General features: G+C 41.0%; 1 protein-coding gene across 1 annotated transcript in view; it reads right to left on the bottom strand.

The window, feature by feature from the left end:
• Nucleotides 1–6577: 6577 nt before the first annotated feature.
• Nucleotides 6578–18663, bottom strand: part of LOC117083522 (cell surface glycoprotein CD200 receptor 2-like) — a 64383-nt gene continuing 52297 nt past the window's right edge. Inside the window, exon 7 of the mRNA XM_033211284.1 lies at nucleotides 6578–6982. Coding sequence (XP_033067175.1) covers nucleotides 6976–6982 — 7 coding nt within the window. The 3' untranslated portion in view covers nucleotides 6578–6975. The remainder of the gene's footprint in view (nucleotides 6983–18663) is intronic.

Below are 18663 nucleotides of genomic sequence, written 5' to 3'. Positions count from 1 at the left end.
CCTAGTGAGAGACAGAATTCAGTAAATAGGCAATTTCAGGAAGATGTGATAAATGCTGGGATGGGGAAGTGGAAACTCTTAGGAGGGCAGGGGGAGGCAGGGTGGGGCAGAAAAGACTTCCTAGAGGAAGTGAGAGCTAAATCCAGATGCAAAGGACCAGTAGAAGTGAACCAAGCAAAGAAGAGGTCTGTGGGTGTGGGCAGGGCAGTGATTTTGGAGGAAGGAATGGCAAGTTCAATGGTTCAAAGGCTAAAGTGTAGGACAGGTTCAAGGATCTGAAGATAATATGGCTGAAACCAGAGGATCATGGAGATGGGGCTGGAAATGTGATGGCTTCCTAGAGAGCTGTGTGGAAAAAGTGTGTCCACTGAGCATCTAGGCTTGGAAAGAAAAAAAGAGTCATGTCTGCCCTGGATTGGACTATAAATTTCTTGAAAAAAACTGCTTATTCATCTCTGCATCCCCAGCACCTTGCAAAGTATGCATAGTAATCCATCAATAAACTTTCATTCAAGTGTTCAATTATTGCATGGGCTGGCTAATAGCTTTTCTCTCCCTACAATTCCATATGATGGATCACTGCAATGACAGTGTTATGGTTGCATAGTAAGTATTAGAGCAAACGCTGGTCTCAGTCAGTGGTAGTGGTATGTTAAGAATACACAGACTAAAACGAAGATATTCTACATTCTATACATTCAGTACATTCCAAGAGTGATTGAAGATATATCAGGATCCTCCCTGCCACCACATAGTACTACACATGGACACTTTTGATTTATATGTCTCTTTTCTTCTTCAGAAGTTCTTTTTTCTACCCCTATTTGAAATGTTTTATAAAAATTTTTTGAGGATATTGCAGTTTTGTGGCAGTAATATGGCAATGACTCACTTATATTTCACAATAAAATACTGTAAAAAGCAACACCCACAACTGGCCAATGAATTCCTCAGTTATCTTCTCTATGACCTATGAATGACCTTCTCTATGACCATTTTCTTAATCATCAGCATAGAGATTACTGAAGACTTTGTCTACAATTAAAAAAAAAAATTCAGCACTAAAATATTAGAACAGAACTGGATTACCTTAGTTTTTAATCTCTAAACACAAATTCCAGATTATGTCAAAACATATAAGTATTCCTGAGTTACTACTAGGGTCATAGAAGAAAGAATATTTCTAGTAGGTTCTAGGAAAGTGATGATTATTAGAAATGAGGTAGTATGCCATAAATAGAAGAAAATGTAAATTGGGGTAACACTAAGCTTTTGGATTTAGGTGACAATTGCTCCTGACCTTCTCAAAGAATGATTACCCACAAGCTCAGGCTACCCTGCTTAAAATTCTGCAAGTCAAGCTGGTTTATTCAGGATACAGCAGGTAGGATGTATCTGAAGAATCTCACTCTGAACTTATTGTGGCTACTGGTTAGGATAGGAATAGGGTGAAAGATGAGGCCTGGCTCATTTGGAGTTAATAAAAGCTGGTGAACTATAAGAGGAAAGGGATGGATATTCAAGCAAAAGGTCAGCAACACTTTGGTCTTTGCAACCAAGCAATCATCTTTATATAGCACCCTCTTCTTGGGAAAAAGAAACTGTATTCAAAAGATCAAAAATTTAAATCAGAAGAATTATATGGTTAAGCATGAAATTAGTGTGAAGTCAATGATTAGAAATTCTTCACGTATATTTCTATTTTACAGCAGCATATCTATTTTAAAAGCTATTTAATTCAGAAATGTTTAGATAAGGGATACATTCGTGGAAACTAATCAAACTTTAAAATTGGTGGTGCGGGCAGATTTATTTTCTTAAAACTTGAACGATTTTGCCGCTAATATGTTCTCTTCAGCAGTCCGGAACAAAATAAGTATATAAATTCTAGCTTCAAATAACAGAATTATTACTCCTTGAAAGACAGAAAAAGTGAATCAAGAAAACTCTCATGGTTTTTCCCTAGAGCCAGGGAAAGTGGAAGGCCTAACAATGAGAAAGGCCAGCCTGACTTTTTCCATGAGAAACGGAACCATGCAGATAGTAGTCAGATGAGGCTTCAGTTTCCAAGAGCCCTACCCTGAGTGTCCTATTTTAAATTGAGAACAGTCCGCCCTGAAACTTCCCATCCCAACCACTTTACTCTGTTTTTTTCCACAGCACTTACTTCCTTCTAATATGCTATTAACTTTTGATTGTCTGTCTCCACTCATCAGAACGTAAGTTCTACAGAGATTAAGGATGTTTTTTGCCAGTTTTGTTCACTGATGTATCTCACCTTCTTAGAACAATGACTGGTACATAGTAGATACTGAATTTGTCCTTATGTAATCAAAACTGGGCGACAGTAGACTAAAGAAGGAAGGTCAGAGTATTAAGGACAAGTGCTAGTGCTTCAAACTAGGCTATAAGCAAATAGTGAAATACCTAACAGGGAGGGGCCAACAGTTAAAATTCAGTGAGGCCCAAGATAACAAGCTGCTCAGAAGCTTTTTTTTTTTTTTTTTTTTTTTTTTTGAGACGGAGTCTCGCTCTGTCGCCCAGGCTGGAGTGCAGTGGCCGGATCTCAGCTCACTGCAAGCTCCGCCTCCCGGGTTTACGCCATTCTTCTGCCTCAGCCTCCCGAGTAGCTGGGACTACAGGCGCCTGCCACCTCGCCCGGCTAGTTTTTTGTATTTTTTAGTAGAGACGGGGTTTCACCGTGTTAGCCAGGATGGTCTCGATCTCCTGACCTCGTGATCCGCCCGTCTCGGCCTCCCAAAGTGCTGAGATTACAGGCTTGAGCCACCGCGCCCGGCCTGCTGCTCAGAAGCTTTAAAGTCCAAAGTAAGTCAGCAAAGATTGAGAGTCCAGAAAACATTTAATTCTTTTGACAGACACTTTAGTTACCTACTCACTTTCCACTTCCCACTTCTACTCACCATCTGAAACCTTATTTTGGTTATAATAACATTATGCACCACTTCAGATGGGGAGAAATGGACTAAGCCAATTATGACCATTCTTTTCCCAGTTTCTTAGCTGCTCAGTCCAGGCCGGTGAGAACCAAATAGAAGTCAACTGGGCACATTTTGGAAAATAGAAATTGGTTTTGCTGGTAAATGGGGACATAAATGATTGGCATAGCCTTTTCCTCTTCTTCCTACCTTGTGCATGGACATTAGAGCTGGAGCTGTCCCAGCCACCTCAGGTGCTCAGGGAACAACCAAGAGAATTCTCTTTATTTAATTCACTGTACAGGTTATTTACCTGCTTGTTCCAAAATTTATTTTGCACTCTTACCTGTAAATAAAATTTCCCAACTCCCTTGCCAACTGCCTTCCAGCTAGATTTAGTCATTGGCAGCACTAGGAGGAAATTGAGGAATAAGAGGAAGGGAGAAGCCAGGGAATTTATCTTCCCTTCCTCTGCTTCCAGCAGTATCTCCAGTGTTGACATGGTCTTCTCCATAATCCTGGCCAATGCCAACAGGCCCTCTTCCATGGTCCTAGCTCCCACCAAGCAGCCATCTTACACATCATACACATCCGGCTCCAGGTGACTCTGACTTCCAAGCTCTGGTACACACTATCTCCTTTCTTTGTCCCTTCAGTCCTGTGGGTGGTAGTGGCTTCCTGCTGTTACTAATCTTTAAGCTGCTAATCTTTAAGAAGCCCTATTTGGCTTCTTAGCTCTTCCAGTCTTTTTGTACCTAGTGCCCTGTGTTAAATTATTTCTATTGGACACCTGGCATAAACTGAGCTTTCCTCTTTGGATCCTGATTTATATTACATCTTATTTGGCTTGTTGATTCCTTGACACAAACCACTTTTCAAATTGACTCAAACCTTAAGAAATAATTACAAATTTCTTATCTTGTGGACTGGTAGATTTTGTAGTCTATCCCCTTTTACAGGGTACTCATGGCCTCAGTGGGTAAGAAGAGAGTAAAGACAGCAAATTGGTGTGGTCATATATGTGTGGATACATATACACACATATGTTTACATATATACATGTATGTGTATATGTGTGTGTGTATATACATATAGAACCACATGGTTATATATGTCTTTACTATCTCCGTACCCGCTGAGGTCATGAGCACCCTTTAAAAGCCATGGCTGCTCCCTGTCTGGGAGATTCCAAAATCTGACTCTTTCATGTTATACTTGGAACATTCTTTCTTATTTTATCTCTGACTCACTCCATCCCAATGGCTCTATACCCTGACTCACCCTTTCTGCCAAGCGCCTTAAGATAGATAACATATTTAGATAGTCTATCATCGCACCCCAAGATTTCCCCTCCCCAGTTTCTCCCTTGGATATACTCATCTTCAGCCATAAAGCAAATGATGTACTCTTCTACAGTTCACCAGTAGTCTCTTGGAACCAAAAACAGCCTGGACCTAAAAGCATCTGGCCTTCTACCCCTGCAAAGAAAGATCCGAACAGTATGTATGTGTGTATATGTGTGCACATGTATTGCAGGATGAATTTAAAATTTCCTTCTTCTCATGGGTGCGGGACAGGATGGATGCTTTGGAAACATATATTGAAATATATATTATTTCAACCAATATATATTTAGCTTTTGCTTTGTGCTTATTCCTCTTCTATATGCCAGGGATACAGCAAGTGAACAAAGCAGATAAATTTCTGCCCTCTGACCTCCTAGAGCTGATTCTGACTCTCCAGAATGGCAAAAAGAGCAATTTACAGCCAGTAGGTCCTGTTATTAAGGTTATTAAGGTCATGTTTCCATAAGAAATGGGGTCAAAGTTTTGGTTTCAAAAGGAATACCCTTTCTCCTTATAAGATTAGATAGTGTTGTCCACCCGAAAAATGACTACTCATTCTAGCAAGGTGTGGCTTGCTTCCTGGGAAAATCAGCAAGAAAATAAACTAGAATGCTAAGTGATAAGTAGACCAAAATAAAGTGAAGTCAACACTTTTACTTTCTCTCATTGGCTGGAATTCAAACCCTCCTCATCTATGGTCAGCAACTTGGGGGCTCAGAACATGATACTGCAAAGTATGGTGCCTTGGCATGCTAAGTACTTTGAACTGAAGGAGATTGGGAGGACCTCAGAAGCAAGGTCTCTATGACCTTCCCCCGCCCTCCTGTCTTCCACTTCTCTTTCTTCCCTGAAGGGAGTCAGAGAAACCAGAATTCCTCTTCCCCAAGGCAGATCATAAAAACTAGAACTCCACTCGCCCAAAGCAAGCTATGAAAACTAGAAAGGTCAGGCTGTCTCTCTCTTCACCCTGCAAGACCCTCACTCCAGAGGGTCCTGCCCCAGGGAAAGGAATGCTACAGAGAGAGGCCAGAAAGAATCTGAGCAGACAGCCCTTGCTAGGTTTTCCCCTCAGTCTATTATCATTAGATCATACCTTTTTGACTAGGCATGTTTCTACACAGCTGTCCTTTCTTCATCAAACTTAAGTGTAAAAATGGACACTTTCGCCTGGGTCTTTGGGTCTTCATTTCTGAAAGTTCCCATGTGACATGACATTTTATATTACGCTTTTTGCTTCTTAAACTCTTTTGCTATAAGAATATTGGTCGTGACCCTTATGATGGGTAAGGAAAGGCATCACACCTTTCTGCCCTGATGCAGTACCTGAGTTAGAGTCTTCATCAGCATTCGGTCCAGAACTGAGGCACCTTTAAAGTGTGAAGGATGTGTGACGGGAAAATAAATCTAGGGACACCAAATTCACTAAACCAAAGTGAAAAGTCAAGCTAGGAATTGCTTTGGGCAAGCTTGCCTCTCATTCTATTTCTAAAAAAGACAGCTACTAAGAAAAAAAACAAAAACAAAAAAAACTACATACCTCCTTCACAATTTCTCCACAAGGCAGTTCCTTGCAGACAAAGGACAGACAGGCTCAAAGTTATCCCTCTGCTCACCCAGATAAATGCACGTTGAATTGCTTCCTTTGGAAATGATAATCAGAAACTCAAAAGAATGCAATCGTTTGTTTCTTGTCTATTTAAGACCTGGAAGCCCTCTCCCTGCTTCGAATTGTCCTGCCTTGCTGAAATGAACCAATGTATATCTTACATATATTGATTGATGTCCTCTGTCTCCCTAAAAATGTATAAAACCAAGCTGTGCCCCGACTACCTTGGGCACATGCTGTCTGCACTTCCCGAGGCTGTGTCATAGGCGAGTCCTTAACCTTGGCAAAATAAACTTCCTAAATTGACTGAGATCTGTCTCTGATATTTGGGGTTTACAGATGCAGAAAGGGACCATGACAGGGAGGAGGACGACAGAATCTGTTTCTTACTGAGAAAGAGTGGAATTGTCAGAGAAAATAATAAGAGAGAGAAAGAGTGGGAGGGAAAAAGAAAGGGAGAAAAAGAAAGAGACACAGAAAAAGAGAGAAGAGAGATAGTGTCTTCATGGGACTCCCTCCTTTTGAAAGCTTGAATATATTACTCCCTCCACAGCTACACTCGAAGATGTCATGCGTCCATGTGAACAGACCGCCAAACAGGCTTTGTGTGAGCAATAAAGCTTTTTAATCACAGGGGTGCAGGCGGGCTGAGTCTGAAAAGAGAGTCAGCAAAATGTGGTGGGATTATCATTAGTTCTTATAGGTTTGGGATAGGCGGTGGAGTTAAGAGCAATTTTTGCGGGCAGGAGGTGTATCTTCTTACAAAGTACATTCTCAAGGGTGAGGAGAATATTACAAAGGACCTTCTTAAGGGCAGGGGGATAATATTACAAAGTCCCTTCTTAAGGGTGGAGAGGGTGTATTGTCACAAAGTCAATTGATTAGTTAGGGTGGGGCAGGAACAAATCACAATGGTGGAATGTCATCAATTAAGGCTATTTTCACTTGTTTTGTGAATCTTCAGTTGCTTCAGGCCATCTGGATGTGTACGTGCAGGTCACAGGGGATATGATGGCTTAGCTTGGGCTCAGAGGCCTGACAGAGGATATGTTCTTTAAAATTCTAGTTAGCATCAACATTCCAGGATCTAAGATCTACAGCAGAATGGAAAAAACTCAAGTTCATTAACTGGATTATATCTCATTTGATAAGGTTCAACATTTCTTAAGGAAGAACACTATATTTTTATTAGTTCTCATAAAGAAATAAAAAGTACGTTCTAATTTTCAAAAGTAGTTATGAATTTTATGCATTATATGTCTCAAGAAAGGTCTAAGTTCAACCAACTTTGTTGAACTGGTTTCTATAATCAAGATAAACATTCCTTCTAAAAGTAAAAAATAACTGCTATATTAAACTGAAGTGAGATCTTTGAAATATTTTAATACTTACTTTGCCTTTATGATCTGGCTTAATCTTCACATCTACCCTATGAGGTAAACAGTATTTTAAATTTTGCATTTATAGGTGTGGAGATCGAGCTTTGGAAAAGCTGAATAACCTGCTCAAAGCCACTTTGCCAGTGGTGATGGAGCTGGGATCTGAACTCTGGCAAGTTGATAGCTAGCTATTTATTCCACTATCCTATATTGCCTCAGATACATTAGAGGATGTTAAAGTGGCAAAAGACAGTAAGAGTCTCGAACTGTGCTTGCATCCCTATGAAATCTAAAACAAAAATCCTTTGTGTTTCTTTTTCTCTAACGAACACATATTGCTTCAGTTTATAAAATGTGTACTTGTGATATACATATCAATCCACTTTCATCAACTGAATGGATATTCAGAGCAGAAAAAATGTCTAAACAACAATGAGAAAAAACATTTTGAGCAAATAATTGTAAAGCTAAGCATAACTCAAGATACTGTTTCCCAAAACAGACTGCTATGGGTTGAATGTGCCCCTTGAATTCATATGTTGGGAACTTAACCCCCAACGCAACAGTGTTAAGAGGTGAGATCTTTAAGAGGTAACTGGGTCATGCAGGCTCTGCTCTGCCCTGATGCGGGGATTAACGTGGTTAGGATGAATTCAGTCCCCTTCCACCGTCCCCCGAACTTGTGCTCTCTTGCCATCTGCTTTCCTCCATGTGATGATGCAACAAGAAGGCCCTTGCCAGATGTGGGCCCCAAGACCTTGGACTTCCCAGCCTCCAGAACTATGAGAAATAAATCTTTATTCTTTATTTATTTATTTATTTATTTTTTTGAGACAAAGTCTCACTCTTTGGCCCAGGCTGGAGTGCGGTGGCGCTATCTCGGCTCACTGCAAGCTCCGCCTCCCGGGTTCAGCCATTCTCCTGCCTCAGCCTCCCGAGTAGCTGGGACTACAGGCGCCTGCCACCTCGCCTGGCTAATTTTTTGTATTTTTAGCAGAGACGGGATTTCACCGTGTTAGCCAGGATGGTCTGGATCGCCTGACCTCATGATCCGTCCGCCTCAGCCTCCCAAAGTGCTGGGATTACAGGCGTGAGCCATCGCGCCCAGCCTAAATCTTTATTCTTTATAAATTACCTTTATTCTTTATAAATATATATATATAATATATATAATATATATATAATATATATATATATATATATATATTATAATATATATTCTGTTATGGCGGCACGAAGTGAATTATGACACAAACAACTTCATATTTAATTAGAGCTGCACACATCCCAACCATATACAAAAACAGCTGTGTGCGTGTTTTCCAAGAGCAGAATCACCATTTTCATGGTTTTATCATCATCACTGAGACACTTAAGAGCAAAGTAGACTATATTATCCAGGTTTCAGAAGAGAGGCAGGAATTTTAGCAAATACTTCCATGTGAAAGTTTTATTTAGCTTACTTACCAGGATTTTCAACCTGCATGGTAAATAAACTTTTTGGATACTGGGCTGTTTACATTTTTCCTCTACAAGTTTGAAAGATGATTTCCTCCAGTGAAATGGATGTGAAAATAATGGATGAAAGAAGTTTTAAGTGCTCCAGCACCTAATGTGAAGGCACTGTAAGATTGTACCCCACACACATTCTGTCCAGGAATGAGCTTATCAGGTACCAGCCTCAAGGCAACTAGTCTGAAAGGACACTGAAGAGCTTTCCATTCTAAAGACTCTTGTTTTCCACCTTCCTTATCTTTAAATGAGGAGACAAGTAGCAACAAAACTATGTATATCACTTCCTACAGAATTCTTGCTCCCTTATCCACACAGCTTCATCCAGTTTCAAAAAGGAAATACAACGGACTTTATCACCCTCACTCAATGGCCCCACTGCAGCAAATCTTTGTGGTCTACAGCATAATTTTCCAGATTATTGGAACAGATCTGTTTTCCAGATATTTGTGAACACAGCTGCTGACTGCCTTATCAGTGGGAGCAAGCAACAGGCAGCATAACCCGAGTTTTTTTTTTTTTTTAGTTAAAAATAGGAGCATAGCCAGCTAGCACCCTGGGGTTGGGATGGTGAATGAAAGGATATAGAAACCACAAAGAAAAGGGGAGAGAGAAAGAATGGCAAAACTCCGCTATAGGGAGCTGGCTTTTATACAAAATATTTTTTAATGCCTTTAACCTGACAGCTACTGATCGAGTTTATGAGTTCAACTGCTTCCATCTGTGTTGCATCTACAATGAAGATCAGTCCTATCCTAAATTCCCAAACTCCTCCAGCAAAGGTCATATTCCACAGGTTAGGAGATTTATAGCGCTGGTTCACTAACGTTGTATGTAGAAATTGGGAACGGTGGTTCTCAACCTGACTTACGTAATGGAATCCCTTAAAAGCTTTAAAAACTGCTGAAGCCTGGACCCTCACCCCCAGCATTTTGGATTTAATTAGGCTAGATACAGTCTTGACCTCAGAATTTTGAAACTCTCCCCAACTTTCCTGGTCCTAGACAACAGTATGAGGCCCAATGCTCTCAAACCTGCTTCTTGAAACCACCTTTGCAAAATTATGACTAAGACAGTGAAAGAGATCTAACTTAATCAATTCCATCCAGCTTCTAACCTCCAAGCCGTCCTTGTTCATTCCTGGGTGTAGGCTGAACTAACTGTGGAATAAATTTAGTTTATGTTTTATAGTTTAAAACAAAAACAATAACAATCCTTTCCCAAAGCAGACCTCCTCCTTGCCTGGGGATTAGATTGCCTTTGTAGGACTAATGATAGCCACAAGATTAGAAATTATGATTTAGGAGTCATGCCACTGGAGGCTACAAGATTCTGACCCTCCCTAAAATGCACCTAAGATCAGGGCTTGAGATGTTTTGCAGAGCCTGCACTTAATGGATCAGCTGGCACCACCCAGAGCAATAAACCGGATCACCTGATCTTGTGGCCCCACCCAGCAAATGACTCAGCACAAGAAGACAGCTGCGACTCCTTATGATTTCATCCCTGACCAGTCAGCACTCCTGGCTCACTAGCTTCCCCCCACCCACCAAATTGTCCTTAAAAACTCTGCTCCCTGATTGCTTGGGTAATCTGATTTGAGTAATAGTAAGACTCCTGGTCTCGCGCACAGCTGGCTCTGCGTGAATTACTCTTTCTCTATTGCAATTCCCCTGTCTTGAAACGGTTCTGTCTAGTCAGCGGGCAAGGTGAACTCCTTGGGCAGTTACATTCTGAGGCCCAGACTCTCTACCTGAAAATCAGGATTCTTTGGGACACAGTAAGGATTACACAGGTTGTCAGTGAATATGGCCTTGGCCATCTGGGGGTCTCCTGTGGCTCTACAAGTCACTTCTTTAAATGAAGACTGGGGCTTTAGGTCAGAAGTTTCCTCTAGCATACCCACAATGCTGCACTTTCTTTTTGTTTTTTTATTTTGAGACAGAGTCTTGCTCTGTCGCCCAGGCTGGAGTGCAGTGGCACCATCTCGCTCACTGCAAGCTCCACCTTCAGTGTTCACACCATTCTCCTCCCTCAGCCTCCCAAGTTATGTGGTACTGTAGGTGCCCGCCATCGTGCCCAGCTAATTTTTGTATTTTTGGTGGAGACAGGATTTCACTGTGTTAGCCAGGATGATCTTGAGCTCCTGACCTCGTGATCCACCTGCCTCGGCCTCTCAAAGTGCTGGGATTACAGGCAGGAGCCACCACGCCCAGCCTGCACTTTCTTTTTTTTTTTTTTTTGAGACGGAGTCTTGCTCTGTCGCCCGGGCTGGAGTGCAGTGGCCGGATCTCAGCTCACTGCAAGCTCCGCCTCCCGGGTTTACGCCATTCTCCCACCTCAGCCTCCCGAGTAGCTGGGACTACAGGCGCCACCACCTCGCCCGGCTAGTTTTTTTTTTTGTATTTTTAGTAGAGACGGGGTTTCACCGTGTTCAGCCTGCACTTTCTAGCAATATAAAACCTCACAGATTTGAGTCAAAGCTACCAGGACTAATCAAAACCTGCCCATCCTTCTATCAATAGGTAGACACAAAAGGCTGAGGATGACTTCTTGGCCTGCTGTTTTCTTCTTGGACATGATATTGAGTCAAGATGAGTTTAAACCCATAATTAAATAATGAGAGTTCATCCTCTGTCCCATAATTCCTGTTGACCTGGAAAGTATATTACCTCCTTCCTAATTGCCATGCAAATCACATGCATCTGATGCTCAGAGGAGTGAGGGTAAGACCAGGATTTCAAATCTCAGAATTTGAGGTACATCTGATTCAAATTTAAAGCATTGCTGAAATTATGCATTTAGCAAAAAACATGCTATCTCTCCCCACAGTCCCCCTGAGAATATTGCATAATAAAGGTATCATCCATTTTACATGCAAAGCCTTTGTGGGGTTTTCCAGTGTCTCAAATCTAATCACAGTTAAGCCAACAAAGGGATTACAGCTTTATCGGGAGTTTATTTTGCAAGACTGCCACATGGTTCTGTAAGATATGGTATCGTGTTTTTCCCACTATGCTGAGTCCAAAAATCCCATTAAGTAAAGTTGAACTCTTCAGTTATGCAGAAATGTAAACAGTCTGCTCAGTGTGGCTTGGTATTATATTTTCATTTAGGAAAAAAATAAATTTCTAATACTAAACAGTGTTGACCCCTGTAACTCAGAAGTTAGAATATAATAAAAGGAAATTCTAAAATTTCACCAGAAGAAAAGGCACTACATAGTCACATCACACACACATGCACATGTTTTGCCATTTAATGTACCATAGCCATAGAATCTACTTGCTAATCAATGATGCCTGAAGCTTTTCAGTGGATAAACTAGTGAGGGCATTCTATACCCCTTTGTAGTATGAAACAAACCCAGCAGAAATCTTTACAGCATCAAATCTAAACTATTTTCTTGATACATAATTAATTCAGCCCAATCTGAACATTTGGTATTGTGTGGGCTTGGTAACAGAGTGGCTGGAGAAAGATACAAATAGGGTGGCACATCTCCACTGTGTAGGTTTCCATAGGCTAAAGATCTAATACTGCCATGGTCCTCAGTAGGCCAAACCAGTGGAATAGATTGTCCAGGCCCAGGTATGTTTAGATTCAATCAACCTTTTTAACTAAAACAAGATTATTCTATTTCCATGTAATACTGTGAACTTAAATCCCAAGGAGGAAACCTATTATATACCTTCAGACCTCTATACACTCTTTCTACTAACAGTCATAGAAATTCAAGCCACATCTCCTCAGGTGCGTTTCCTTTGATGCAATGATGAATGATATGGTAGGAGATGGTGGCAATGGCAGAAGATTGTGGAATTGCTTCTTTTGAAAGGACATTGATAACCCCATTCTACATTGGATTTTTGTTCATTCACATAGTTGCCTCTGGCTATTACCCCCACATAAAGGGAGATATTGCTGATTTGTTTTTCTAAGACCACCAGAGCGAGTACAAAAGAACCAGCGAGTAGGCAAGGCTAGGAGCAAAACTGCAAATTTATTTTTTGGTCACCTAGCTTCAGGGAAGAAGGTGTGGAGGGTGAGGTCTGTCGGCCTCTGGCAAAGGAGGCCGAGAGAGTCGCCCGGTGGAGCTCTGGGGCGGAGTTCCTGATGCAGTCCCAACAGGAGTAGGGGCTGAGGAAGTCCGCGTGGCGCACTCGCCAGAAGCGGCTTTTCTGGGAGTGGGAGGGCAATAGGCGGGGCACGGGCGTGTCGGGGGGTCGTTCCGTAGGTGCGGCCAGGTAAATATTGGTCTCTTCAGATTGACGTCACCTGGCGCGTGCCTGGTTGATCTGCACCTTCCTGGGCGCCAGCTGCATTTTCACGCACGCGGGAAAAGTTGGTGATGAAGAACCCGGAAGTGCGCCATCTTGCCTCCTTTCGTCCAAACAATTGCATTTTCCAAAATGGCTGCAACAATATCTCCATCTTTCCTGCTCTTATTATGTGATCTCACCACTCCCCTATCTTGAAGGGAGTCTAACTCTCCTCAGTTTGAATCTGGGAAAAGCATGTGGCTACTCCTACTAGTAGAATACAGCAGAAGTGATGCTGTGTGACTTCAGAGACTGGGTCATAATAGATAATGTAGTTTTTGCCTTGTTTGCTAGAATGTTTACACTTGGAGTCTAGAGCTGCTGTGTAAGAAGTTCAACTAGCCTGATGTCACCACAATGTTAGGAAGCCAAACTCCATGGAAAGGCCATTAAGTGGGTACTGCACTTGACAGCCCAGTGTCATTCCCAGCAAACAGTCAACACCAACAGCCAGCCTTGTAGGAGAGTTGTCTCGAATGTCTAGACCAGTCTAATCTTCAGAGGACAGCAGCCCTGTGACATCTGACTCCAACTGCTTGAGACATCTCATGCCTGAAACACCCAGCCAAGCTCTTCCCAAATTCCTGGCCCCAAAGATTTATTAGCAAAATAAAATGGTTGTTTTAAGTCACTAAGTTTTAGGGTAATTTGTTAAGAAGTAATAGTAGCCAAAACAGAATTATTTCATAGTCACTTTTATTTCCTATTGTTACAGGGCGGGGTGGGGGGGTCCTTTTTCTTAGAGCTCTCAAGATGGTGGCGGGCCACTTCCAAGATGGCAGCAAGCCTCTTGTTCTTTGACCTGGGGTTCTTGGCCTCACACATTCCAAGGAATGGAATCTTGGGCCATGCGGAGAGTGTTATAGCTCTATTAGAAGCCATGGGTCACAGAAGAGAATCGTGGAACCCAGCGACTAGTGTTCAGCTCGATTAGGATGAACCCAGGCACTTACCTGTGCAGAAACAATGGCAAGCCTTTAGCCTGATCAGGAGAGGCAATGGGCGCCTAGCTGGATCAGAAGCACAGTGGACATCCTGCTGGATCTAGAGGGGTGGAAGTCAGCAGTGGGTCTGCGATGGCAGCAAACAGCAGTGCTGGATGGCAAGCAAAAGCTCAGCTCAAGCCATAACAAATGCAGACCAGAAGAGTGTGCAGTTGCAAGATTTAATACAGTGAAAACAGTGCTCCCATAAAATGGGAGGGGACCCAAAGTGTGTTGCCCCTGCTGGCACGAATGCCTGGTTTTATATCCCAATTATTGTTCCTCTCCCTGTGCTCTCAGGCAATAGATGATTGCTATTTCTTACCTCCTGTTTTAGCTTAATTCGCATTTTAGTGAGCTCTCTTTACTACCTGATTGGCTGGGTGTGAGCTAAATTGTAAGTCCCATGTTTAAAGGTGGATGCTGTCACCTTCGCAGCTAGGCTTAGGGATTCTTAGTTGGCCTGGGAAATCCAGCTAGTCCTGTCTCTCATTATTCAGGCTGTTTCCAAATTTAAGAAAATCAGAAGTTTCTGGTCACCCTCAGGGAAGGAACATCTTTTCTAAGATACTTGACTGCTAAACTTTCCAACATTGGTGGTCCTAGAATCTGCTAACAGCCAATGGCCCTGATAAGCAGCCATATTATTAAGGAATTAGGCATAGAAAATTACATTTACCAACACTCTTCAAAGAGAAATTGCTCTGTATATTTGGGAAAACACACTTTGATCAACTACATAGCAGGGATGAGATGAAAGTAGGGCAGAATGAGATATTCAAGTCCATTTTCAAGTAGTAACAGTCACTAAACTTCCTTCTAAGAGGAGGAGGGAGTCATATATATTGTAGATCTTTTTGCTTTGTTGAGCACCTAGCTAAGTAGGGATTGCAAATTTAGGAGAAGAACGGAATTACTCAGCAAAATAGAGGAAACTGGACCGTGCTTGGAAAAAGCAAAAAGGAGAACACCCCGTTTGCTGAGTAGCCATAATGAGAACTTTGGGAAGCAGAGATATTTAACAATATTTTGAAAGAGTTTGCTGTGGAGCATATAAGAAAGATGGAATCCCCTCTTATCCTTACCAGAGTTTTAGTAAATAATGTATTGTTCAATAATTCTCCTGTTGCTAGTTGTTTAGGGAAATGCAAACGTATTGAAGTTAGCAAGGAGATGAAAAAAAGACTATATTCAGGAGCCATCAGAAAGCTAGGATAATCCCATACTGGTAAAGCTGTAGCAGGGACAAAACATTAAAAAAAAAAAAAAGCGGGGGGGGGATGAGGCTGAGTATAGTGACTCATGCCTGTAATTCCAGCAGTTTGGGAGGCCTAGGCAAGAGGATCACTTGAGGCCAGGAGTTCAAGACCAGCCTGAGCAGTATAAAGAGACTTCATCTCTACAAAAATAAAATTAGCCTGGCACACACCTGTAGTACTATTGGGGAGGCTGAAGCAGGAAGGTTGCTTGAGCCCAAGAGTTCAAGGTGTAGTAAGTGAGCTATGATGATACCACTGCACTTCAGTCTAGGTGACAGTGTGAGACCTTGTCTCTAAAAAACATAAAAGTTTTTAAAAATTAAAAAGAGAATGAAAACTGCAAAAATAATAATTTGCCTTATGGTATCACCCAGTTATGGAAGGTATTTTTTTTTTTTTTGTAGATTATGCAAATTCCTTTATTAGTTAGAACATCACCTTAAGACACTCTAATTTCATTAATATTGACAGTAAAATATCACTAGATTTGAGTTTTAGTTTTGAGGATAGATTTTGTATTTTGACATATTTAGGAATGAGTAATGAAGTTCCTTTTAAAAATTATATCACTTACAACATAACAATTTATGTTTTTATCACTTATAATTAAATTTGAAATTTTCTTTTTTAGTTCCTATCTTTTGAAACATATTTGGAGTACTATTTTACATGTCTTGTGGTTTTTTTTCTGAATGCTAATTGGGACATACTCCCTCATACTAACTTCTAAGAATTTAGTATTTCCTCCTTTAACATATTTTTTCAAATGTTTGTTGATAAAAGTGGACTGAGGCAGCAATAATGTTAGGTATTGAGCAATTGAATCGCATTTTCTTCCCATGTACACAACCCAACCACATTTTCCAATCCTTTGTAGTTAGATTTGGGCCATGTGGCTGAGTTCTGGCCGATGGAACCTGAATGAAAGTTGCACAATCTCTTCACCTTACCCATAAGTTTCCCATACGAAATTATCTACTTCCCATCTTTGCTGACATCAATGAACTGTGATGTAGCAAACAAAAACATTTAGTGTATCAAGTCACTGAGATTTGGGAGTTATTTATTATATTACACAGTTTTTGTGCTAAGTAAGATAATCTTAAAAAGTTACCTGGCCCCAAATCCTAGCTCTTCAAAAATCATCAAAACACTTATTTATTTAATACCAAGTTTTTTAAAAATTCTAAGATTAAAGTATCAAGAATGACATTTAAAATTAATGCATACAAAGAGGATGGGATTACTTATTGTTTATAGACATGAATCCTATAAGAAACATAATAGTTTTTCTAATAGTTTAAGGGAATAGTATAGAATAAATGCCAAACATTTTTATTTTCCCAGAAATTAATACTGAAAGTAATAGGTAAAAGTCACAAGGAGCCATGCTTTGATTTCACTGGGAAGAGAGTTAAGATTATATGCACAGGCCTTCTCCAATGTGGCACCCAACTGCAATGCAAATAGCTAGTAGAGATCATCACTCAAGCATTTTCCAATCTTATTTTGACGTTCTACAGTTTCAAATGATTTATGCAATTTTTTAAGAAAAAAATAGATAAATGTTGCATATATTTTATACATTTTTCTACAGGAAGGTATTTTTTAAAAGAAGAATTTTAGGCACACCATCCTCTGAAGATTGGAAGAGAGAACAGGTACACACACAGGGATTCTTATGCATGGATCAGTACTTTTTTTCTCCAGGTGCTAATGATTATTTGGTTTTGAAGGATAAAGAGACTTGTGGAGAAAGTTGGAGTATAGATAAATAGAAAAAGTCATATACCAGAGTCCCATAAAAATGGCTCAATGTTTCAACCATTACCAGTGAGTCTTCATCTCTTGCTCTTTTTTACCTTTTCAAAATCTTCCACTCATCTGTCCCATTTTCAGGGAATGAGTTCCAATGTGAGTCTACCCTGATGAAAAAACCTGCACTAGATTGTCACCCACTGAGTCTATTTTATGTATTTCAGCTCCCAAGGTCCTGTGCATTTGTAGCCTATACAAACCTCTTACTCCATAAATTTGGGTGTAAGAGAAGTATCTCATTTCTTTACTTCCCTCAAATTTAATCCAAATTTGAGTGTGAAAAAATGCTGAATATACCATTGTGAAGAGATTTTTTTTCTTGAGCTCTCCTTAGCTGTCTTTTTAAAAGCAGAGCCTCCCCAAAGAATTCAATGATTATAAATCCCCTCCTTGAGAGTTAACCAGGGAAGATTGACTCCTATGGCTAGAGAGGAGAAGTTGGCACCAGAATAAGAATTTCTCTAAACAAACATGGCCAGAAAACTACCTTTATCTCCCATCCATTCTCTTAAGGGCCAGTTTACCTTTCCTAAAAGTCATTCGCTTTCCTGTAAATGCCCTTTCTCCCACTCCCCTTCCCCTACTTAAGATTGTACATCAGTCCTCAATTTTAACCACTTCCTTGAGTCACATTTTGCTACAAACTTCTGTGTACATTCATGCATAAAATTTGTCTTGTCTCTTCCCAATTCGTTTTTTGTCAGTTTCATTGGGAGGGCACCAAGTACTAAACCTATGAGGGTAAAGGAAAAATTTTTCCTGCCCCACAAGCCTCCAGCCTTCTAAGGTGTAGAAAAATTCAACCTCTCATTACTGGGGTTGATGGAGAGGAGTCTTCTCTTTAGGCTCCACCTATAATGTGGGAGACTCAGGCTCCAACTAGAATGTAGGAAATAGAGGGAGAACTGAAGGGAGGCCTTCAGTTCACCCTGATGATGATGCATGCTCATTGTCTGGGTTTCGTTGTTCCAGGATACTGCAGAGTCTGGCGTCTATAGAATCCCCTGCTGTCTGTGGGCAGAGCCCTGTGCTAGCGTCCAGCCGCCTTAGCTGCAGCTTTTTTCAGTCCTGTCTCCTTCCTGGGTCTCTTCATGGTGCAGGGAGCACATCCCCCCAGTCTCCATGCAGATTTCCATTCACTCCAGTCTTAGGGAGTCGCCCTTCTCAAAAGACACTTATTTCTCCCCCATCTCCCTGGTACAATCTACTCAAAGGGCTCAGTTATTGGGAACAAAGGATCTAGAAAGATCCATGATTTATAGTAATTTTTGCTTCCTATGCCCACTACATAAACCTCTCTTGAGGCAAGGGAAAGGCTCAGAGGGCAAAGCTACCTTCCTGGGAGAAGGAGAGGAAAACACAAGGCAAAAAGAAAAGAGTGATGTCTCAACAAAACACTCAAACACATACTTAACAAGTTATTCCAGAAGCAGAAACTACTGCTAAAAGTAGCCCTATTTGAACTCAATGGAATGGACTCTTTAAAGTGAATCCTCTAGTTC

The sequence above is a fragment of the Trachypithecus francoisi genome, unplaced genomic scaffold (genome assembly GCF_009764315.1).
Source record: "Trachypithecus francoisi isolate TF-2019V2 unplaced genomic scaffold, Tfra_2.0 Lachesis_group0, whole genome shotgun sequence".
Taxonomy (NCBI): Eukaryota; Metazoa; Chordata; class Mammalia; order Primates; family Cercopithecidae; genus Trachypithecus; species Trachypithecus francoisi.
This window is presented reverse-complemented; position numbering and strand designations above follow the sequence as displayed.